Raw genomic sequence first — 24,990 nt, 5'->3', positions numbered from 1 at the left:
AAATTAATTTGGCATGCAATAATACATTAGCCATTGGGGCAAGATCGGGTGAAAGTACCACTGATTGATCCCTGCAGGTTCCTCCAATCATGCCCAGACTGGCCAACTGGCAGAGTAGGCAAATGCGCGGTGGGCCACTGCCCATCAACACAATGTTTGGTAGCCCTGAATGCACTGGACTCTGACTGCTGTCAAACAATGGCCAAGCAAGGAGAGTTACTGCTAAAGAAGTCAACATGTCACCCTTGGTGGCTCTTGTGTCTTTGCATGTGCAGAGAGCTAGAGAAATTAGATTGGTTGTACAGATGATCCTGCACTGGATAACCCTGAGAAATGCTCATGTGCAGCCATTGTAGACTTAAATACAATTCCTATCCCAGTTACAGTATTTGCAGCCAACAAGCATAGAGGAAGTCGACTAGAAGATGGATACTCAGTAGGTGCATACATGGGTTCTTCTTGATGTTTTGCTCTGCTTGATGCTGCAAAATGGTTATATATTGACATTCATCGTGATAACATGCTTCTTCAAATCTCCAGATAAAACTGATGTTTGGCCAGTCATTTCCTGGCCAGTCCTGCCTAATTCTTGTCATCTCATCCATTAGGGTTAACATGAGAACGAGGGGCGCTCTGGGGCAACAGCTGTAGGAAGTTTCCAGGTATCTCTCTGATCTCCTCAAGGTACTATCTACATACATGGGAATGTCTCAGGCTAGTCGGATCTCTCCCTCTTCTGGTGGAGTATCTTCATGTAGGACTGGAGCTAGCCCTAGAGAGCCTTTAGCCAAACTGACGGGGGAAAGGATCATGGGAAAGTGGGTACTGAGTAGGTGAAATGTGTACACGACCACACTCCGCTCCCCTACCTGGAGAAATAAGAAAATGTCTCCGGGTTAACCATGTAGAAGTTGTTTGAGCTCGCTTGATCTGGCATCCATACCTCCCCTTTATGAAGAACTGGGTTGTGTTGAGCATTGGGCTTAAGTCTGGTTTGGTCTTCATTAGACGTAAATGGTTAAATATGATAAGAGCTGTATGGGTAAAGTAAAGTTTGTTATCTACTTGATCCTTTGCACATATTATTAATATTGCGGATAAAATAAATCAGTATCCTTGATGCGTTTAGAATGATTTTGCTTTTGAGTGTCAGAGACCCGGGTGTTGACAACTGAAATGTTTAAGAGCAGGACTGGATTACAATGCAATTCCTGCGCTCAAACATTTCAGTTTTATTACAAATGGACATCATTTTTAAATTACAGAACCCGCATGATTGATTTAGACCTTGACAAAAGACTAGAAATTCTAATAAAATGTAAGACAAGGAGGCACGGAGGAATTAATTAACCATACAAAACTCGAAAAAGATGTTTACACCAATACTACATTCAATGCCATCTGAAAGTCTTCCAACTCTCCAAGACAAGACAATTGCTTTGCAGATAATTGACGCCAATTTCACATTCTCGTCAGAGACTCAGTCTCGGATCATTAATAGTAATAGCAATAGATGGCCTTAGACTGAAATAACTCAACTAACCTGAACAGCAACTCTTCTATTCATAAAAAAAGAGAATTTCCTTTTGAGTTTAGCTGTGATAAGTTAAGTTGAGCCATGCTGCAGTCGAGTCCAACTCCACCGTGGTTGAGTTCCAAATGTGTGAGTCAACAAGGTCATGCTAGTTGGCATTGAGTTTTATAGACTTCTGAGTAACCTTGCTTATGAATTAAAAAATGATTCCTTTCCATCCTGAACTTTTGTGATTTGTCCCAAGCACAATTAGAGCAATCAACAAGGACGTTCAATCATCAAGGACATCCTACATGGTGATTAAGCTTCAAGAATTCTCAACAAACTTCTCTCTTGACTCCAACATGCAATGTATTCAAATATTTCTGTGATGTCAGCTATATGAAAAATGTTCTGGTGTATTCTAATGAGCACACACTCCAAAGACTGGTCTGGTCTGAGCCAGCACACTGTATTTGCAGCATGCTCACACTGTTTGGTAGGCCTCATATTATACATTTGTATTATTTGAGCCTGTGACTAGCTTAGCGCACCGACATTTTTTCTTTTCCCTGTTTGCACATATTTGAGGTTGTTGGCTCCTCATCAGTCTGGTTGCAGCTGGCTGTCCAGGGGTTAATGGGGAGGAGGTTTAATTGCACCTCCCCCAACACATTAATAAGGTTTTGGTAGCCGTGTAAACTGCTTTGTGTGCCCACTATGTAGGAGGTGAGAGTAGGTTCTCACCCTATTGAGAGTGTGCCTTGACGTGGCGGGTGAGCTTAATTATGCTTTGGCCAATTCATATAACCAAAAGCTCTCATTTATATTATGTTTATATATTTGTTAACAACTTTATTAGGGTGAGAAGCGCAGACAGTTTTTGTTTTTTGGTCTGAGCCAGTTTCAGACCTTCAGAACGGTATCTTCTCCACCCGTGCCAGAAGAGTACAATCTCTGTGTGTGTGTAGACAACATGGCTTTTCCAAGACACCATATGTATTGTGACCTCTGAAGAAGCCATCACGGCAAAACGCATCAGGCCCACAACAACATTCGCCCTTATTGTCACTGGACATTTTTTTTATATGTTTTAAGTATGCTTTAAACAAAGCATAAAGTCTTTAGCATGATTCCCCTTGACAAACTTCTTGGAAAATGTTCAAAAAGTCAGTAGAGACAAATGTTAACAATGGAATTAAAGGATGCAGGACTCTCAAGTTGCCCCCAATACTACAGGGACTCCTTGCCTACATAGATAGGAAGGGCAGAAGACAAATACAATAAACCCCAGACTATTCCTTTTGATGAAAACAAATTCTGGTGCTATTTAAGCGTCTTACAATGAGTTCATTTAAAATCATGTCTGCTCCTAAACTGTTCCTGCATCAATTTATGTGCCTAGAACAGAGTTGGGTATTTTGGTTACTTTATAGCATTATTGGATTAAAAAAAACCCCGGAGTGAAATAAAATCATTAGAATGTATTCCATTTATCTGTTATAGACGCATAGACAGCATGCTGGAACTGGCTCGTCTGGATTGATTTAATAAAATGTTGATACTTTGAAATACTAAGGCAATTTTTGTGTTATTATCTTTTTCTATTTTTGTCCAATTTTTGGCTAGTGTTATTTCCTTGCTAGACACGCTAATCCAAAATAGCTAATGATTAAATTCTTACATGGAGTTTATTATGCAGCTTTACTGACCTTCCAGTTCTCGCTCCATCGCAAATTGTGTAGTTTTTTATCTATCGTACTACATGCTTGCGTATGACAGAAAGTTGAACTTCTGGACAAACTGTAATAGGATTGTAATAAAAATAGGTTTAGTGAGACTTTAGACTGTAGGTCCTAAGTCTGACCCAGGCCATGGTCCCAAGCCGCCCCCTTTATGGTCAGCATCCTCATTGCAGAGTGTTGGTATATGACATCATACCCCGGGGCCCATTCTGACATTCATCAAAGCCATAGTTTATAGTATTTCATACAAAATCTTTTAGTTAAGAATTCATTAGAATCCTACCGTCAAATTAAAAAGAGCGTTTTTATATACCTAGGTCTGACCCAGGACAAAAGCCTCAGCCAGCCGCCACCACAGCCATCATCATCATTGCTGATGGACATCATATCCTGCTGTTCTGTGCGTCAAAAGCGTGCAGCATCTTTTGCTACATGTTATGGAGGCTGTGCCAGTTGGGTATACTCCTTTACAACCACTGGGGGCCCTGATCATCCATGATCGTCAGATTGTCTCCTTGACGGTCATCTGGTTTCCTGGACCCTGTCCATAACCTGCATACTATCCTGAACTTCTAGCTCAACATTGTATATAACTCAGCAGTTGCTGTTTTATTAATCCAACATCACAAATGTAAAGGCTGTTTTTATACCCCTTCAGGACCCTCTTCTTCAGGGTGCGCTTCCCCCCCTCCAGTTCACTCTTTCTGCTCCTCTCGGTCTCTATTCTCTATATTCTCTATCTATTCTCTTTCCTATCTCTCTTCCTTCTCCTTCCCGAGAGGTAGGCCCCTATCCTACCTACTAAGGGGGGTGTTTTCGGGGTCTAGGCACATTTCAGACCCACTGGATGTTCGTTCTTATTTTACCCCTACCGCAAATGATAATAAGGTCGCCATTTAAAATATGATGCAAATAACATGCAAAATGGCAGCTCCCACATGGAGAGCATCAGAAAATCAATCAATATACAATTCTTATATAAATACAGAAGTGAAAAGAACATGAATATAAATGATCAAATCCTAGGATTACCCCCTATAATATTCCTTATTTACTTGCTAACAACTGGACTTGCAGATTATATTTTAGTAACGTTCCCTGGGAAAACAGACCTTGCCCGGCGGGATCCCAATGCAGTCATTAGAGATAAGCTACATTATTAATGAGTCTTTTAAAACCTAAGACAGATTCACAAAGTAACTGCTTAAATGAGGATCCTCTGTCTATTCAAAGGTTAACTTTTTATTTCCATGTCTGGCGTGTTGGATACTAATTTAGTCTCTTAAGAATCCCCTACATAACATTATTTTATCATCGCACGTTAAGTAAGTAATACCTGCACCAAGACCATTCGTGGATAAATCCGCTTTCCAACATTTAAAGTCATTTAATGCAGTCATAAAAGCTCATACTTTGTGGTTTTCGATCAGGGTAAGAATTATTTTCTTTACACATAACAAGACATTGTAAGAAGTCATTTTCAGAATTCATACCCCCTGGTTTCCTTGTCTCTAGATCAGAATACCCAATATACGTCTATCTTGCAGAAAACTCTGTGCTTGTCCCCTCCTGGTCATTTTTTTACATTTTTTGTTCTATACCTTGGTAGGAAAAAAATATTTAAAATTTCCACCCTTACAATCTTCAAAATGTGGAGCTCCTGTGTCTTTTGTTCTAATAACAGACACATTCTCTTTAATTAAGTGCCTTGCAGCACGAAACGCATGAAGGATATTGGCTTCGTTAAGCCATAATATATTTTAACCCTGGGCTGGATATGGGATTTAGAGTGACGCTGCCACTTTAAGGCCAACAGCTGATTAAAGACACACATGCAGCTGCTGGCTGGATACATGTGGCCACTACGCTTTTACATTTTTGAAGCTTGAAGCTGTGTGAAACCAATTGGTGGCTGCGTACTAGAGGATAGGGTCCTCCGCATGGCAATGAAGGTACTGCGTGAAGCTCCATTGGGGACAGGACCATTTGCCCCGTTTGCCTGATGCATCTGCCCCGTTTGCAGGCCTGGTGCAATACACTGTGCAAAAAATTCTAATGAACACGTTGGTATTATACATTTTCTCAATGGCAAGTTTTCTTCTTAGAATATGTTTAAATGATCACATATGAGCTGCAGATCAATGTATCTTTCCATTAATCTGAAATTTCTTCCTAAAATGTGATTTTTTTTAAAAACCCAAATACCTCGACTTTTTCTAGAATGAATAGCTTTCCTATAAATCGATTTTTAAGCAGCTTATATAGGCATGGATTGACCGAGCCTTGATAATTGTCTGTCAAATATAGCAGGGCCTCGGACTATGCTTCCAGTGCTGATTCATTTTTAATTTCCGAGTGATTTAATAAAAATGAAGAAACATTTCACGGGCTCAAGATTTCTATTTCTCAACCCCCCGATGCTTGTGTATTTTAATTAAATGATTTATTATGATTCAGTGTCTTTTGTTTCTTTGTTCAAGAAGCTAACATTCAATGGGCAATGTTGCTTAATATATTATATATGCTGATAATATATTAGGCAGTTGAAGAGGAAAGTCATCTTCGCCACACAGAGCATGGAAATCTTCCAAGAACCTATTTTAAAAGGTCTACATTAATGCCCTGGGTCCCATAAAGTGCATTGTAATAGTGATTACTAAACTTGTTCATTCGGATTTATAGAAATTGCAAATTTACAGAATTTTGGTAAATTCTGTGATTCCTATTAAGCCCCAAAAAGTAGGCTAGACCTCCTCATGCTCTGAATTTTGTTTGAAATTTGTGGGTCCACATTCACTCACACTATCTCACACAGTAGCGTAACTAATGGGGGGGTGGGTCCGCCCCGGGTGCCTCTCGTTCCGGTGGGTTGGCCAAGCAGATGTCTATGCGGCCCGGTGGTTACCTAACGTCTTATGCCTAAAGAATGAGGGTTTAAAGGCAGAAATGGGACAGGCAGGGTGTTTAGGGGGTAGAAGTGGCACAAGCAGACTGTTTAGGGGCAGCAGTAGCACAGGCAGCCTGTTTTAGTGGCAGAGGCCTACTACATCAATGCCTGACTAGTGTATATTGATAGGGGTTATGCTGTACTACTGTCAATGTCTTTCTCAATGTACAGTTATGGGAGTTACGGTGTACCACCACCAATCTGGCTCAGTATATAGTGGTGGGCATTATGCTGTACCATATCTGTTCAGTAAATGTTATTTATTTAAACTTGTTTAACTTATTTATAAGCTAATAATGTATTTTTTCCAGATTTCTAATTTTTTCCACTTGACATACAGTTTGCAATTTTGTGAAATAAATATTTTTGCCAACATTAATTTTTTGTGTATGGGGGGTGCCACATACAGGATCTGTCCTGGGTGCCAAATACTCTAGGTACACCCCTGCTCTCGCATTCTCCTTCATGTTCTCTCTCAGGCTCTCTGAATATTTCAGTTTCTGTAAACTGCTTCCACAAGGGGGAAGACGGAAGATGTGGAAGCAGAGAAGGTAGGGAAACATTTAGCGATCATTAGAGAAAGAGTGAAGGGGAATAAGAGTGTGAGTGACAGTATGAGAGTAAGAGTAAGTGATTGTGGTGTGACATTCATGTAGGATTGGTGGTGGAAGGGAGGTATGTTTCTCCTAGATTCCTTTCCTATGTGAAGTAACACCTGAGTCTTCCACCTGCTGGGTGATTAATGTAGGTGAATTAGAGGGCGGATACAAAAGGGAAGCCAGGAGGGCAGGTAGCTCTGGCTGAGGACACAGAAAGCCTGTCTGTGGGAGAGACATGTGAGTAAAGTGAGTAAAGGTTGCTGGACATATTGTGTTAAGTTGGCAGAGAGAAGCTCTCTAGCTGGTAGTGAGGGACATCCCTTGTATAGTAAGTGCTGGACAGGCGAGGTATTTCTTTTGTTGCTGTGTTGTTATATTTCTTTTGTCTTTGCAACCTTTCTAATAAACCTGACCCTGTGTCAGATTGCACGAACTTATTGCTGTTTGCCTGGTTTGAATGAAGACGGGCACTTGTCCCTTCAGCGAGGGGCGATCCCTGACCTATCTCACAGTGGGCACAGGCAACAAATTTAATTCCCGAATTAAAAATGCCCCTATCATCCGAACTGAATGTTCAGGGAACATACCGTATTTGCTCGATTATAAGACAAGGTTTTTTTCAGAGCAAATGCTCTGAAAAATACCCCTCGTCTTCTAATCGGGGTCGTCTTCTAATCAGACCTCAAATACAGCATTTCTGGAGTGGCGTTAAGGGGGCATTTAATAGAGCACTCTGCCTCCTGAAATGCCTTATACCTCCCTATATGCCTTTTAACCCCCTAAATACCAGAGTGGCATATAGGGGTATAAGGCATTTCTGGAGGCAGAGTGCTCTATACAATGCCTTTTAACTCCCTTAATGCCACTCTGCCTCCTGAAATGCCTTATACCTCCCTATATGCCACTCTGCCCCATAATATGCATTTTAACCCCCTAAATGCCAGAATGGGATATAGGGGTATAAGGCATTTCTGGAGGCAGAGTGGCACATAGGGGGTCAAAAGGCATACCATGGGGCACAGTGGCATATTGGAGTGGCAAGCCTGGGGGCAGATGTGCTTAACTGGGGGACAGGTTGGAAAATACAAGAAATAAAAACAAAAAAAATATTTTTCTCAATCATAGCTTTTATTAAAAAAAAAATAGTTTACATGAATTAACATTTACTGGTAAAACTTTTTTCCTTTGGGGTCGTCTTATATTCAGGCTTTTTCTTTTTTTCCTAAGTTAATATTCAGATTTTGGGGGGTCGTCTTATAATCAGGGTCGTCTTATAATCGAGCAAATACGGTAATTTGTTTCTCGAAAATGAAAAGGGGCCGGAAACTAACCAAGAAAATCTGTCCGAATTGTTTTTGGCCTATTTGCACATGTCTAGTAATTATTCACAGGCTGGTTTGTGAACGGCGTACTCTGGGTTTGATCGTCCTACCTTAAAAGATTTACTGGATTGTTAATTTTTTGTAGATAGTTATCCAAGCTGTATTGTGACCTGAATTCAAAATGCTGTTATAAGCATGCGGTACATACACTGACCTACCAAACACATTCTTTTTTGTTCCATTTATTTACAAAATACTGCCAAGCTTTATGGAATCATGAACAATAATGCAAAATGCTGACTGCTAATAAAACATTGAACCTGTTATTATCAGAGAAATTATCTGTAATAGGATGACCCTCAGGCGTCTAGTTCTAGCCGAGCATCCACTGTTTATTTTATTTTATTAGTTCTGGAGACAGATAATGGATAATGGATGCAAAAGGGAAAAAAAAATTAACAGACTGGACTTTTTTCCCTAAACCAAGGCCTCGTGAGTTTCCGTTCTTTTTGGACTTTTGTTTATATTCTTCAGCAAAATCAGTAATAGCGTGTTTCTGGAGCTGCCAAACATTAACAGTATTTTGTTAATTGCGAAAATATTTAGTACATGTTGTGCTTGCCATGAAGTATCGAAAGTATATGACCAAAATTATGGCCATCACACCTATATGAGCTTGTTGGAGGCCCCATTCCAAAAGCATGGACATTCATATGGAGTTGGCCTACCTTTGGAAGATAAAACAGCCTTGGTTACAGGATGAACTAAAATCACCAACTGCAAGGTTCTTGTTTACATCTAATGGTCTATCTGTCAAGAAATCTATGTAATTTAAAGGGTCAGTTAGCATATCTCCTATGAACCAAAGAAGCATGAACAGCCGGTTAGTACAATGTCAATGAAGAAATAGCCCTGAACACCAGGATATCAGGGTTCATGGACAAAACCAAGATAGGAGATGTTCATGTTATGTTGGATTCAATTTAGAGTCCATCAGACTAAACAGGGCATAACAAGTGGCATCACATAACAGTTTCACTTACATAAACAAAAGGTGAGAGGATCCTGCTCAAATGAGCTTACAATCTACTCAGAAGGTCTATGAATCCCAGGAGAAGTCAAGAAAGGTGAATGTCTTCATAATGTTGACAAGTGGTTGTTGTTGTTGGATCCCTTTCTTAACACATTCGTTCTTTTCGTTATACAGAAGCCCACCGGATATATGCTTCATATCTATCGTGCATGAGATATTTTCAGATGAATATATAAAAGTTGTTTATTTAAGCCTAATCATTTTGGAATCTGTATAGACATATTAACCAACATAACTAAGGAAACCTGGTAACTTTCAGCTCAGTGGATAGACCAGAGATGGTCCAATTAGGTATCTGTTGGTTGAATTAATGGTCGAATTCTCCTCAGAAAAAGTTTTTCCTTTATTTAGATTATGCGCATAATCGAGACAAGGCACACAACACACAAAAGTCGAAGCATTGTCTAATTACATATTTGGATTACATGGTTTATATAACTTCTTATACTTCTTATCTGCTTCTAATAGCATGCATCATTCTGATTGGTTACTTTTTAAGCAGGTTACGCCTCTTAGTAGATATGTTGGCGCAACTCGTGATATATCATAGACTAGACATTTTCTATTGTCTTTGTCAGCAATAATATTTATGATAACATAAGCATTTTTCTAACAGTATCTCTTGTAGTGGCCCAAAATCTCGGTTGATAGTCCAAATCATTCAGGCCAACCTTGTTACTCTCTGATGCACTGGTCTCCTTATAAAACCTGTGGCTAGAACATCTGAAGCATTATTTTTTAGGTAAAGTTCCACTTGTTTCACCAGTCAGTTATTTCCCCAAGTTGACCCATACATTTTGAAATTTGTATGACACATGAATTTTCCTGAAATTATAACGTAATTATTATTATATTTGTCTGAAGTGCATGTAAAAGAAGGAATACTGTTTAAAAACAACTGTTACAGAAATCTGACATTTTACTTCATTAAAATAATCTATAATTTTAATCAATTAGCATGTATTCTATACTAACTTTTTTTTGAATCAGGGATACAACAGAAGCTAATTAATAATTATAAGTAAATGCCTCACTGACTTTGTATTGTGTATGAAATAATGGCTTTAAGGCAGATTTTGTATAATTAGATCATTATCTAAATCTATTATAAAATGGAGACATCGTTACAATTATTTAATAGCTTGGAAAATATTCAAACTATTAAAATATTCAATTAATTGATTTTCTCAGCGCATTAGCACTATCTGACTATGAGGAAAATGCCCCAAAGGAAGATATTGCTTGTTAATAAGTATTATATACAATAATCGTAAAAGCAAAATAATTTAATAAAAATGTATATATATCCATTTAATTAAAAATATATATGTATGTATATATACAGTATATGTATATAATTGCAATCTAACATTTTAATTAGATTATGTAATAAATAAGATATATATTTTTTACAATATATTTGCAAAACTTTGTATTTTTTATTACATTTTATATTTTTTACCAAGACTTACTAAGACATGGATGATAAATGATTTAAATCCAGTGTTTTTATGTCATGGAGCATTTTGTCCTTAAGGGTTTCTTCATGTTGTAAGGGAATGAGCTCCAACAAGTTATGGTTTATTCAAAGAGTCGTCTTCACAGCTTCTTCTAGACACACCGCTCACGTTTTACACATAAGGGATAACTTTGAACAAAGAGTTTTCTGCAGTCAGAAGACCTTCGTTCTCATTTTCAATTATTTAATTGCTCACATGAGGACCTAGCCAAAGTCCCATTAGGTGCAGCAGGAAAGAGATCTGGGGGCTACACATATATATACATACATCCATACATGCATGTATTTATTAACTGCTAACACATTTACACTTTACAGTATAATGAAAGGATCGGTACGTTAAGCACAAGTTATAAAATGCAGATTGCAGGTACTACAGCTATAAACGCACAAGAAAACGAGCCCTTGCCCTGTATAGTTCACAGTCTAAGTAATGGAGTAATCTTGCAAAATGTATAATTCCTTAAATATTAACCCTTTCTGCAGCATCTACTTAATTTTTTTTCTTTTCTCTTAGTTTTTCATTTCTCACAAAATTCCGAGTTAGTGCCTGTACATTTAGTTCAATAAAGGCACCCTAAGCAATGCCTCTGTCCTCCTCTATCCCAATAAAATGATTTATTTATGTAGCACCAACATATCCTGCAGCAATGTACAATGGGTAAACAGGACATAAAGTAGTGCATCACATAACAAGATGGGCTTTCAGAAACAAAAATATGAGGTGGGCTGATGTTATATTTGCCCTCCCCTCTTTTCTTCTGTTCACCTTTCTATGTTAAGTCTTTGTCCTTTAATTATCCCTGCTTCTCTTTGTGCTACTTAACCCTTCATTACTTGTTTTCTCTACTTATTTCTGTTCTACTTTCTTATAGCATGCCCATTCACAGTACTTGGGGGGTTATAGTGATGCAGTACATCAGGATATGATGTCATATTTCAGCACAACTCCTTATTGTGCTTCACGTGACAGCACACTACATAAAGGGTCATAAGGATTATATATATATAAAAAAGGGGCAATGTCTTCAATTCCCATTAGATGTACTAAGATGAGAGAAGTCACCCCAAAAAACACAGCTGGAAAAACTTATGCCACACATTATACAGTTCTGTCTCTGAAGAATAAAGTGCATGTCTCAATGACCATAACTTAGTTTAAATATTAGGATCTCTCCTCTACATTATAATGGCCAAAGTGATATGAAACGTACACAACATATTATACTTTCACCACGAGAGGTCTGCTTTAAAAGAGAAACTGTCACATCTAAGATAAAACACAATCCAGTACAGAAATCCCATCTATCTCTTGGGTTAATAATACCTTTTATCTAATGTTATATTGTAAGTTATTAAGACGTTAGATTTCCCAGCTCTCATTTGTGATCTGCCACCCAAGATTTAGAAGCCACATTTCACGCCAATGAAACAGTTATTATCACAAATATACTTTAATTCATACAGCCCAACAAAGCACAGAATAGTTTTGTGAACTGAATAAGAAAAGCATGATTAAGATGGCTAATGCGGAATGGGACATTTGCCTTTGAAATCTGGCTATAATTTAATGACAATTCTATTCTTCGCAGTCCGACTTTGCTAGAGCCACAGGTGAGAAATGACAGCTATTGGCAATGTGACCCGTCTGGGTTTGTGTTTTGTCCATGCTCTCAGGCAATCACACATCGTAACCTTAATGATTGGAATTTCTTCTGAAATGTAACAATGTGACAAGGTGGGAAAAACAAGACAAAAATATTATTTAATGTTACAGACAGCAAAAAAGGTGGCAGAAAGGACTATTAAGAGCAAAGCCAGGTCTGAAACCTCATTACATTGGGTTTAACGGAGGATACCTGTTCAGGTCATGAGCTGCTTTAATCGCTTCACAGAAAGCATATTGACTGACCCGGGAAGTGTTCTAAAAGCGATCTATGGCTGCTTCATCATTCTGACAAATACATATTAAACAACAGCATGGAAAGCCATCCTGGTTGTACAAAGATGCTGTGACGTATCTGGCGTAGGGAGGCAGGTCTTAAGGACGGCAGCCCTTCGGGGGATATATTGGGCGATCAGGCCTCCTGGTGCACCATTCCTCAATGGGCATGTTTCAAGGCAGATTTGTGATCTTCTCAACTGGTCCATTTATAACATGGAGGACTGTACCGAGCCAGCATTGCCCAAATGATGTATCTCAGTAAAGGAACACAAGGAACCTCAAACCTCCAGCTTGGCATACAAGCAATTCTGTAGCAGGTTTCGGATGATGGGTTTTCCAATCAGGAGATTATATCGTCTTGATAAACACTGTCTTCCACTCATCACCCTTAGTTACGTATTGCAGAAACTGCAGTCTACGGAAAAACTTTGGAAAGAGGTACCTTATGCAGGGAAACACATGGCCAGTCAGTGAAGGAACCTGCAACTGAGCATAGTGGATGTGGAGACTGTGATACCGTTCTAGTCAATGGAGATAAGAGATGGTCTTTTCCAGTAGAAGGAGCAGCAACATACTCACCCAGGCAAGGCTCCCTTACTTATAGCCTGGGTGTAGGGGATTACAGACTTCCTGACCAAATGACCCTTCTGACTACAGTAGAAGGAAAGACCCTCCGATTTTCTGTGGGCCTTTTCTGCCAGTGATAATTTGGTAGCCCCTAACTGTTTCTATTCGTTTTTGGTCCATTCATTTTTGGGCAACAAATTCCGTTTCCTGCCCATAAGTTTTGAATGAAAATTGGGGAGCATTTTGAATCTGGAAACAAAATTCATTTTCTGATGCTCACATCCTCTACTCATAGAAGAGGACATCGCCCAAAGCTCCGCCATTTTGTCAGAGGTTCATACGAGCATACAGTAGTCCAAAATCGTGGAGCTTCGGGTGACGTCCTCTCCCTGATTCTCCAATCAGAGGAAAGGATCCAGCATATGTTAAATTAAGAACCTATTAAAAATAAGCTTCTAGTGCAACATATCATTTGTGAGGATATCATAATTGTTTATAAACTAAATTCAACTCTGACTTTTGGGTAATTTTGCAAACATGCAGATAAACAATTTCTTTTATCATCCAACATATTATTACGATTTTAGCAGTAGCCGCTATCGGAAACAATTTTTTTTTATTAACAAAACTGTATATTATTTTGTAAGCGCCTGAATAAATTTACGTGGGAAGAAAAGCCGGCGGGTTTGTTTACTAATATCCATTAGAACATTCGCTGCGAGTATTTCAAACAGTTGCTAATGTGACATAGCAGCAGAATAGATCAGAGCGACTATAACAACTGAGGACACAAGTTGTGTGGTTTCGCCATAACATAATAAAATAGTTTAATGTAATGTACAGCATTTCTCATTTATGGAAATATAAAATCATACTCCAGTCGGAAAATGCCCAGTGAACTCTGACCAATAATGTTATGTTCTATTAAGAAGTATTCCGGAATAGAATTTTCAAGCATTGCTTTGTTATGTGTAAAAGGCCAGGATTGTTCTTACATCCCAGGGGATTTTAATAATAATGGATTTTCATTTTGTGGTATAATGTTTTCTTATGCCTGTTAAACATAGTGAAGGGTAAGCTTGGTTATTTCAAAGAGGGATGTGAGTCAGCGCCTGCCAATCTTAACTTCATTAAAAGTCTGGTACTAACATTAAATATTGTCCGTCAAGGTGATACCGATATTCAGTTAGTATGATCAGAAAGTGACAATGGTTTTGGTACTTAATGGGCTGATTTTCATGGGGCCCCTAAACTACTTTCACTTTCTCTCCTCTTTGTCCACAACTATCCTCCTTCTCATTATCTCTCCCCTTTATTGTTTTCTCTGCAACTTTTCCCCATCTCTTAATTCTCATTATCTCCCTTTCTTTCCATCTCTCTTCTTTATTATTTCCCTATTCTCTCCATCTCTCCCCTTTCACCTTATTATCTCTTCACTATATTGTATCTTTCTCTTTATCTCTCCATCTTCTTATTATCTCTCCTCTTCCTTACTGTATATCTTTCACTTTCTCCCCATCACTTACCTTGCTGAGGTCGTATGGTGGAAGCGTGAGGCTTCTGTCTCGCGGTGTGCCCGGCTTCACTGCTGAGCCAGGGGCAGATCCAGAGCCTAACCTCGGTAAGGGCACTCATACTAACACACATCCAGATACTTGCACTAAAGCATGCACACAGACACACACCAACACAACTAGACACCCAACACTAACATACACAGACACTCGACACAACAGACATGCACAAACACCTAACCAGACACCCACACAAACATACACAAATACTCAAACTAACACAACCAGATACACACGTATTAAGATAACCACACACACACTAACAACATACCAAGGCAGAGACACATTGTCCTGGGCAAATCCTATATTTGGCACCCCCCACTTAAAAATGTAAAAAGTTACCGTAGATAGACGGTAGCAAGACACTGAGAGAGAGGGAATTTCTGGGAGACGTGGTATCTCAGTGTGCCCTTGATGAGTGTCACTCCCAAGTACGCCACTGCCCAAATGGGGGAAGTCTGTCTCGTACCTGACACAGGCTAATGGAAGCCCCCACGATATGTGTAGGGCACGTACAAGATATGTTTGTGGGTTGACAAAGTAGGCTTCTTTCCAGGGGCGCTACTTCTACTACCATCTAGAGTCACATAAGCTTTGAATGCTTCATTGGTTCCATCTCCAGGGATATTTATACATCTGAACTCGGAGTTCTTGGAAGCTACATCTTGTTCTATGAATATGGCAGCCCACAGAAAGGTATCACAATGTACTGAGAACACAGTTTTCACTGGGACTAATAAAACTGAAACACTAACAACCCCACATGCTCTCTTACTCATCTCTATGTTACTATTTATATAAAAAATCAAGACAGTATCAATATACAAACATATAAATATAGATTATGTGTTCCAATAATAATGAAAACACTTGTTAATTTCTTTCAAGTATATTCCGTATTAATGCTTAAGCGTTTTTAAATATTGTATAAATATACAGTTCCTAAGGGTCATTCTGTGACCTCAATCTTCATTGATTTAAGTCAGCAGTTACTAAACACGGTGATTCTATGGTATTATGGATTTATTTTCTCTAAAGAGGATTCTCTTTAATGTTTACAAATACCTAATTTATCAGAGGTTTGTTGTTGGATATGTGTGTGTATATATATATATATATATATATAATACACACTCACTCTTTTGGAACAGATTTAGTTCAGTTCTGTGTTTTGCCTGACCCTTTTCAGTTTTCAGTGTTTTCTGTACTTTTCTGTAACATCTTTTTGTAGATTTATTTCACTAGGTTATGTTAAATATATATTGGTATCCTTCTATTCAATGCTTTTTGTTTGAGAAACATGCATGAAACATTAAATTCTTCTATGCTTGAATGCAGAGCACAATTGTTTGAGTATCAGAACATTATGTTTTTGTATATTTTCCTTTCACACTTACCGTTCCATCATCACAATAAAGATGTTCATTTGAGGCCATTTTTACATGATTTTACATTGAAGCTTTTTTCATTTGAAATACATTATATTATAGAAAACTCCATTAAGTTTCATAATGATGTTCCTCTTTACACACCACCCGTGGTGTCAAAATACTATGTTACATTATATTTTGTCCGAATATGTATATTTAAAAACATTTTTTGGTTAAATTACAGAATACTATTTACCTTTGTTTCAAATTGTTAGAAATGCATGTGATATTTTTTAGTTTTAGATTCAAATTATAAAACAATTTTGTTAATTCATATGAATGTCCGAAAACGACGAGGAGCCCCAACGAGACAAACAAAAACAAAGCAGAAAGCTCAGAATTTTTATTCATTTGCCTTTCATTGCTTTTCACTGTTACTCACACTCTCTCAACCTTACTCACTCTCCCTCCCACTATCTCAATGCCTTCCTATGTCCTCCACCATCCACTTCCATTTCCCCATCTACTTTTGCCTTCTTTTGGATCAAAAGCAGAAAGGATAGGTAGATTGGTTGAACTTGATGGACTTTTTTTCAACCTAAATGACTGTGTTACTACGTATGTTATTTAGTCCGCTTCTACTTAGTATCTGCTCTCCGGTTCTCCCGGAGCGCTTCCTCAAAAAGGGCGGAGCCTCCATGCACATCTTCTCCCTCGATTGGAGGAACAGGTGAGTGGCTATCCTGTGGGTTACCTTAGGGTTCTTCCCTTTTGCAGAAGTACTCCAATAAGCCAGAATGATGCAGATGGATTTGCAGAGAAAGAAAGGTGCATAAATGCTTCTATTTCTTAGTGAATATGGCTGCTCTTTTGGAGTACTTATGCAAAATGTTGGAGCCACACCATTCCTCGGGGGGAGAGCCTCTCACCCTTTTTTTTTTCCAATCGAGGAGAGTGAGCGTGTGGAGACTCCAGCCTTTTGAGGAAGCACTCCAGTAGGCTGGGTTAACAGAGCCGATCCCTGGGAGAAGTGGACCAAGAAACAGGGCAGAAGAAAGATGACAGAAAAACCAGAAGAGGGAAGAGAAGAAGTGGAGCAGCTGAAAATGAGATAGGGACACAGTAGCAGCAGGAAGAGAAGGTAGGAAGACACAGAGCATGCATCAGAGGCTAAGAAATAACTGCATTTCATGGAATATCCCAGAATTTCCAAGATACTTGCAACCTCTAAAAAGGCATTTTTGATATAAAATGTTTTTTGCCATTCATAATACTGCATGTTGAGAAAATCAAGAGGTCGTAATAATGGTGTTGAGTTTCAATTTCTGTTGCATTTATTTGAGCTGTCAATAAAAAAATTTTATTCAGAAACTGAATACACTTTCATAAACAATACAATGAAATATGTAAACAAATACATGAATATATATTAATAATTTATCAACATACAGGTTGCTTAGATACAAGATATAATTAAACTCCAAAAATACATCTGAAATGGTAGCCATAGTACAAATATTTCCAAGATCTGTCATTTCCAATCTAAGATGAATGCAGGAGGCACAGGGAATATTACTAGATAACATTTCTCCGCAAAAGAAAGTACTAAGTACCCTAACAATCACTGATTTCTGGCAAAACTCAAAGTGTATCCTCTGGCAGAACTCAACCTTGACATTGGAAATAACCAAGTATCCCTTTTCAAAGCTGTCGCCCCATAGCTTTAACTCAAATTCTTAAACACCCTCCTGGATAGGGTGCATGAGCTGATAGTTATCATACCTGGGAACTTTCTAAATTAGCTGATCATGAGACTATATTGAGTCATCTCAAGCAGGGATCTCAACCATGAAACGCTTATATAGTCACGGCAGTGAAGAATAGGAAGGAGTCAGTTCCAGACCCTGAGAATTTGCCCCTTCACCCTGAGAGTTCACCTTGACTTGAAGGAAGTTACACTCGCTGTCAGCCAGCTTCATTGCAGGCTTGTGAGAATGTTTCAGGGGGTCTAGTGAGACCCCCTCCGCCCGAAGGGAAGCAGCTTTCTTGTAAAAGTAAGATTCTACAAAGTACTTTCATTTGATCTTTCTTGGTGGGGCTGTATGGGACATTGGAGTGTCCCTTTAAGCCATATGAGGCCAACACACCTACAGAGTACACGACCAGAATCCGTTACCTAGTCTGTTGGCAGAACTAGTGTAATGGTTTATCTTTAAATACCTCACTTCTTTGCTTGGAGCAGCTGCGTACGCTTCTAATGGTTAAATTCTATTTAAGGTTTATCTGAAAATCCAGAGGAACGGACGGAGTCATCTCAAATAGGCTCATAGGAAGGTTTAAAAATGTAAATGTAGCAGCTGTGTCCTGGAAGATGGAATAGAATAGTTCATTAAGCTTTAGTGAGATGGCTGGTGATTTAAGGCTTTTTGGTGGTGAGACTGGAATGGTAACATGCTTTGGGGATAAGGGGGGGAATGAACAATAGGAACACATTGATTGTGAGGCTTGTAAGGATGGCATTGTGTTTCAATTATTTCAGAATGATTGCATTTGCATTCTTTCACATCAGCAAAGATATATGTGCGATATGAAATAGGTTAGCACCTTCATATTATAGCACCATTAATTATGTAAAAATGATAACAAAATAAAAAAATGAATAGTTGACCTAGGTGGCACTTTCCTATATCTAAGATATACAGGCTACAATATTGCTGAAATATTCAATAACTAGTTATTGTTGCACATAACATAATTAGAATACAGGGAGGGTGATCCCCCCCAAGTTGCTAATACACAAAGATCAATTCTGCAGATCTCCCTATTGGCCCTCCTATTAACCAATGGGGAGCCTCCAGGCGAGTAAAGGCTTGTCCATTGGGTCTCTTTAGAGAGGAGACAACCTATTCTCCGCTCCACTTTTTGTTTTTTTAGAGATTTTATTTTTAATCATCCTAGGTTGATCTTCAGCTGATGAGCGACAGCATTGAAGACTCCACCAAACATTGATTGCCTTGATCATGTTCTAATTAAACAAACACAAATAATAAAAAAAAAAGTGAAACGTATTTTTTTGGAATTATATACCTGAGTAGTTCATCTAATGACAGCACCATTAATTAGTTTAGAACTGAGAAATCCCAAAGGGGAATGCAACTAAGCAAATTAGAACGTGTATCCTTTATTTTATTAGTAAGCACCTCATTGATCCTCTTGGTGAAGATGTTGTGTGTGCAAAGTATTATTGTAGCACCTTTTCTTAAATGTAAAATTCCATCGCAAATAGCTGATTGTTCTTTCCTAAATGTTGTATTGGAAATAAATTAAACTGAAAAAAAATCAGATATGTCTACGATGTCTTATTTTCTTATTCCGCCCCCAGTTAAATTAAAAAATTCATCATTTGCTTTGAAACATTTTTTAATGCAACGGCTATTAACTGCATTATTGTTGTAACGCTCCTGCAGAGTTTAATAAAGTGTGATTATAAATTAATATTAAAAACGACTCTAGCTGGATTGATGAAAGCACAAAGAATAAATTATTTCTATGTGTGTTCAAATATATTCAAATGATTTGCCTCTGTTCTTAACCCTTTTAGATAGAAAGTGTGGGGTTCCTTTGAAAAACTAATTTCTATCACTACTTTTTTTAATCTGTATCAGCGAAATATTAAAATTTGTAATCAGATTTGGCACATCTACTAGTTCTCACCGGCCACGAGACATACAGTATATCCTATATGAATAATGTATACAAATATAGATATGCTGGAAGGAAATCATGCTTGCTAACATATAATCCCTAATCCCTTTTTGCACGTCGGAAATAAGTACTTCCATGCATTCTGTTCACCTCCACAAGGTCACATTGATAAAATATACATATTTATTTATGTTTATGTATAATGTATGCACTGAAAACGTATCGGTAATTGTGACCCTTTGAGTGACAGAGGAGAGAGACGTGTAATAATAGAAAATGTGGCATTGAAATATTTCCGGGTGTCGAAGGAATTCAGGGTACGGGCAAGACAGGTGCCAGCAGGAGTCCTGCTTGTTGGGAGTGTTGGCATATATGCATGCAGCAATGCCACACAGTTGGTATTCATGCTCGGGTAGACAGGGATATAAGCCCTAGAACGCGCTGCCAGTAAATCAAGCAACACATATAGGGATAACACATGCGGCATCAGCCGAGGCTTAACAACAGAGATGCAATGGCGGATTCAACTTGGCCCAAGTCCCAGAGAGCTCAGTCCCAGATGCACCTTCCCTCCATGCACCCGGGCCTGGAACATGTGCATAGTGCGGACTCGGCTCAGTATTCATAAACATGGTGGCACTAACACACCCACTTCTCCGTCTGCACGAGTATGACTTTTGTGTGCTCACATTATTGTTAATATTGTATTCCCTTTTTTCTTGTAATAGCGCTATAGAATTTGCTGGAGCTCTATAAATAAAATGTAATAGTGATAATAAAATGCTTAATACACTCAATATGACTAAGCATTAAGACCCACCATGATCAGACCAAACTGGTGTAGGTATTAGAAAGATTTAAGTAACAGGCAGTATTAAGCAACATCTCTTTAAAGATGATTTATATATATATATATATATATATATACATACATACATATATATATATATATTATCTATGCTGCCAACTTATTGATCACCATGCAAAAAATGTGCAGAAGCAAAAGCATAAAGTGATGGTGAACGGGCTTTATGATAAAACAAGATAAACAAAAATATACATTTTGGAACTACTCAATTATTGGCAATCGTTTTTTTTTTAATTCTTGTTTGTGGCAGATTACCTTTAACTCGTATGTTTGTAATGTTCAAAGCATGCTGTGGATGATTATTCAGCTAGTATAATGATAAACAGAGCTTTGTGAGCCCAATTTATTTCCACTTCAAATGCGCTTTCAAAAGCATCTATAAAGAAACCCATTTTGCCCGGTCTCTATAAAACATCATCAACTACAACCAGCTGGCCTCTATTGATACACATTGTCTCAGTTTCAAGTGAAGGGTTAATGAAGGTTAATGTTAACAAGCACCATTACTTATACATAATATTTCCTGGAATCCATTTTTAGTATTATAGATAAGCTGGGGATATTTTTCTTAATTTGCCCGAGAAGCTTTAATCTTATGGTTTGTTAAAGTAGTAGCTTATCTCTGAACAGTTATTGGATCTTCATCATTTCAACTTCACTCATCGTAATAGCTGAGACGGCCTAGGTCTGGGGCATAACGTTCAGGTCTTGAGCCTTGAGCATACGAGGGAGATCTCGTAGCCCATATTCGATATGGAGGACTGGCACACGCCATAGCATACAGTACTGGAATATGACGCCAGGGTGACCCCTAGGGTGCTGTCCTGGGTCAGGCCTAGGAGGCATTACATTTATTTATATCGTGCCAGCAGATTCCGTAGCGCTGTTACAAGCAGTGGAATCATTTCAAATCACACAAAAAATGGGAAGAGGGCCCTGCCCCTGTGAGCTTGCAATTTAGTCTAGGGTAGCTCTCAAAGTAGATACACCTCTACATAAGAGCACGACTGGACAGAGGCATAACAGAAACATCGAGGTTTCCATGTAAACTATGTGGTCTCCTCGTATCTTGTGGTGGATCGCAATGCCTGGGTCTCAGTAGTGTCAAGCAGGGGCAGTTATATTGTGGAGCTAAAAAAAAAACCCTTAAGTATCAGTTTTTCACATAATTAAGCCAGTGATATCATAACAAACACTTTGCACATGCCTGGTAATTACAAACCGCATTAGCAGCGCATGTCATCAGTGCCGTTTGTGAACCATCAAGTCTTTGAGGGCACCTTAGGACCTTGGGGCCCCTGCATTGCAAGGGCCCCAGGGGCCTCCTGTACTCGCTTGCAATCTCACTAGTATAGCTACACGCGATCAGTTTATTATTCTGGAAATATGAAGTGAGCTGATAATATCCTGTAGACGGCTCAGTTACATTTGAAGTAAACATTTTATACACAATGGTCACTCCTTTAACACTCTTAAAAAACTGGGTTAAAAAAAGGATTATAGGCTTTACAATCATTAACAATTATCTGACAACACACTTGCGGTTGTGAAGAAATAGGCTGCATGCCCTGATGACTGCTACAAAGTATATTCTTACAGTCACATTCCAAAAAATGGGTTAATGTGACCCAATATGCCACTTTTTTAAACTAAATCCTGGACAAAACAATTATGTTCATCTTTGCATGATATTTACCCCTGAGTTTGTTAGAGCTATGCTCCGGGAGAGTATTGCCTCTTACGAGCTGATCGGAAATTGTAGATCCTTTTTTTTTGTAAATAGGCAAATTGCCATCTCCTAATTTAATTTATGGCGACAGAAGTTATTTAGCATATTTTAAAATATAAAAAAAAAATGTTGCATAAAAAATTAAATCTGATTTTTTTTTCTTTACTTATTCGACCTCGTATATAAAATAAAAATGCACACAAAAATGTGTAAGAATCTGTTCTGACGATAATGAAGCGATTCATGTGTCAGCCCCCTGGTAACCGAGTCTCGGGCTGCATGCATGTGAAGCAGCACTCTTTCTCAATATTTTTCAAGGAACACTTGCCAATAGATTTTACGGTTTTGCAGAAGTTAATCGACATCTTATCTTTTTTGCACAGTGGATCTGCAAAACAAAAACAAAAAGATAAAAAAATAACAGGGTCAAAATTGTAGATGTTGCATAAACTTTGTAAACTTACAAAAAAATGAATACAAATGTAACATGTAATGGAAATTAAATTAATTTTTATACAAACAAAAATAGAATGCAGAAATATATATAAATATTCAAGTAGCACATCAGACGGTTGAATAACAAACCTAACGCACTCTTTATGTAGCATTTTATAAGAAGAACGATCTCCATGATCTTTCCGTGATCTTATTCCAAGAATGGAATAGCCTCCTAGCAGAAATGGTAGAGGTTAATACAGTGACTGAATTTAATTACCTATGGCATAGACATAAAACTATCCTGAATATAAGACAGGAGCAATGATTAATTAAGGTCTGAGTCTTCGCATGGGCAAGTGAGATGGATCTTATCTGGCGTCAAGTTTGGTGTTTCTAAATATGGGTCACATTGGAATAATCGGATATATATATATATATATATATATATATATATTGTTGACCACATGCTTTCTAGATAATACAGTTCCATTTAAATCTCAAGAATATGGCCTAGAATAATCTAGAATACACTAGAAACTTGCTTACCCCTGGGGCATCTATCAACATGCGCAGAGAGAAGGATAGCGGAAGGTCGGCTGAATGAGTACAATGATGAAGAAGGACATTGTTGTATACTTTTGTGGTGCTTTGTAGTGATGACAACACTCTGGGAAGATCAGAACTCTTAAAAAGCTGTTGAACATGGAAAACACTACTAAAAAAATAAAATACAGCCACTCAAACGAGACAAACCTTTGAGGAATTCTGTCTCCATTTTTAAGAACCGAAATGCTTTTAGCGGTAATAAATTACTAATTCGGTTACGTATCATTCATTCTTTGTTACTCATAGAAACCACCAAAAGATATTAAATCTCTTGAAAAGAACATTAAGTGTCTCAAATGTTTTTTTTTTTCTTTTATTATTTCCATATTGAAAAATCATATATTGTATTATCAGTGGTAGCTGATTTTGATTTTGTTTGAGTCCACATTTATTTAACACCATGCAGTACGGCGGTAAAGAAAACGCAGCAGAATATTCTCTGCCACTTGAGAGAAAACCCCTGTTTTAAGTGGCCCTTTTTTGTTTAGTGTTGACTTGTCAGGATTGCCATCTTCTGACAGTTTTACCAAACACTAAATTAAATGAACAGGAGCCTTTTGAAGAATAACGATTTATCCTGTGACTGGAATACCGAATGATCAATGTGACAAAAACAGATAAGAGTGCTTGTGGCCGAGCAATTGGTTTTCCAATCATTTACAGTGTCTGTCAGATGTAAGAACTGTGTCGGTAATAAGAAAGAACATTTTACAGCGCAATTTCTTTTATCGCTGCCTCTTAAGGCATTTGATGGGATCAGATGGGTTCTACGGTAAGATGTAGACTAACACGCAACTAAAAGCCTCTATATCTTTTCCTTAAGTAACATAAACGGGACTGACATCCTTTGGCTCAGGAGCATGTACGGCCAAGTAAACCTCACCCCATCATATAACACACACTCACACTCATTCCAATCCAAAAGCACAAACAAGAACACTCATATACAGTATACCTATCCACTTTCCATGTCCGGCTACTGGCTTCAGTCATCCTCGCCCACGCCATCCTTGCTACAACAGCTAATGTCTTGTTATGTGTCCCTGCCAGCTTTCTAGAGCCCACTGGTCCTAATCAGACTGGCGCTGTTTGAAGGATGCGCAACCGACCCAAGGGGCAGATGCCAGCTGGGCATAAAGTAAAGAAGGAATACGTAACAAACCAATGTATCAGTGAACACAAAAGTGACGTGTTTAACACATAAGGAGTCTGCAAGGCACATGGAGGCATTTAAATATACACACTATTGTTCTTTTTACCTTAAAAATGAATCCTTCCCCCAGAGCCTCCCTATATCCTGCAAAATGTGTCTATAAGGCTGAAAAGCCCATACCTATTTGGCCTGGGATCGTCCTGCATTTAGCAAGATTCAATGTATCACTCAAGAAAGCAGCTTCAATGAGTCCTAAAATGAACATGAATATAATAAATGGTCCTTTATCAAGATCTG

General features: G+C 38.3%; 1 protein-coding gene across 1 annotated transcript in view; it reads right to left on the bottom strand.

Moving 5' to 3' along the window:
• Positions 1 to 22,398: 22,398 nt before the first annotated feature.
• Positions 22,399 to 24,990, bottom strand: part of ADAMTS12 (ADAM metallopeptidase with thrombospondin type 1 motif 12) — a 161,570-nt gene continuing 158,978 nt past the window's right edge. Inside the window, exon 24 of the mRNA XM_053448139.1 lies at positions 22,399 to 22,884. Within this exon, the coding sequence (XP_053304114.1) occupies positions 22,745 to 22,884 (140 nt within the window). The 3' untranslated portion in view covers positions 22,399 to 22,744. The remainder of the gene's footprint in view (positions 22,885 to 24,990) is intronic.

The sequence above is a fragment of the Spea bombifrons genome, chromosome 1 (assembly GCF_027358695.1).
Source record: "Spea bombifrons isolate aSpeBom1 chromosome 1, aSpeBom1.2.pri, whole genome shotgun sequence".
NCBI lineage: Eukaryota > Metazoa > Chordata > Amphibia > Anura > Pelobatidae > Spea > Spea bombifrons.
Note: the sequence above shows the minus strand (reverse complement) of the source record. Positions and strands in the feature narration are given on the sequence as shown.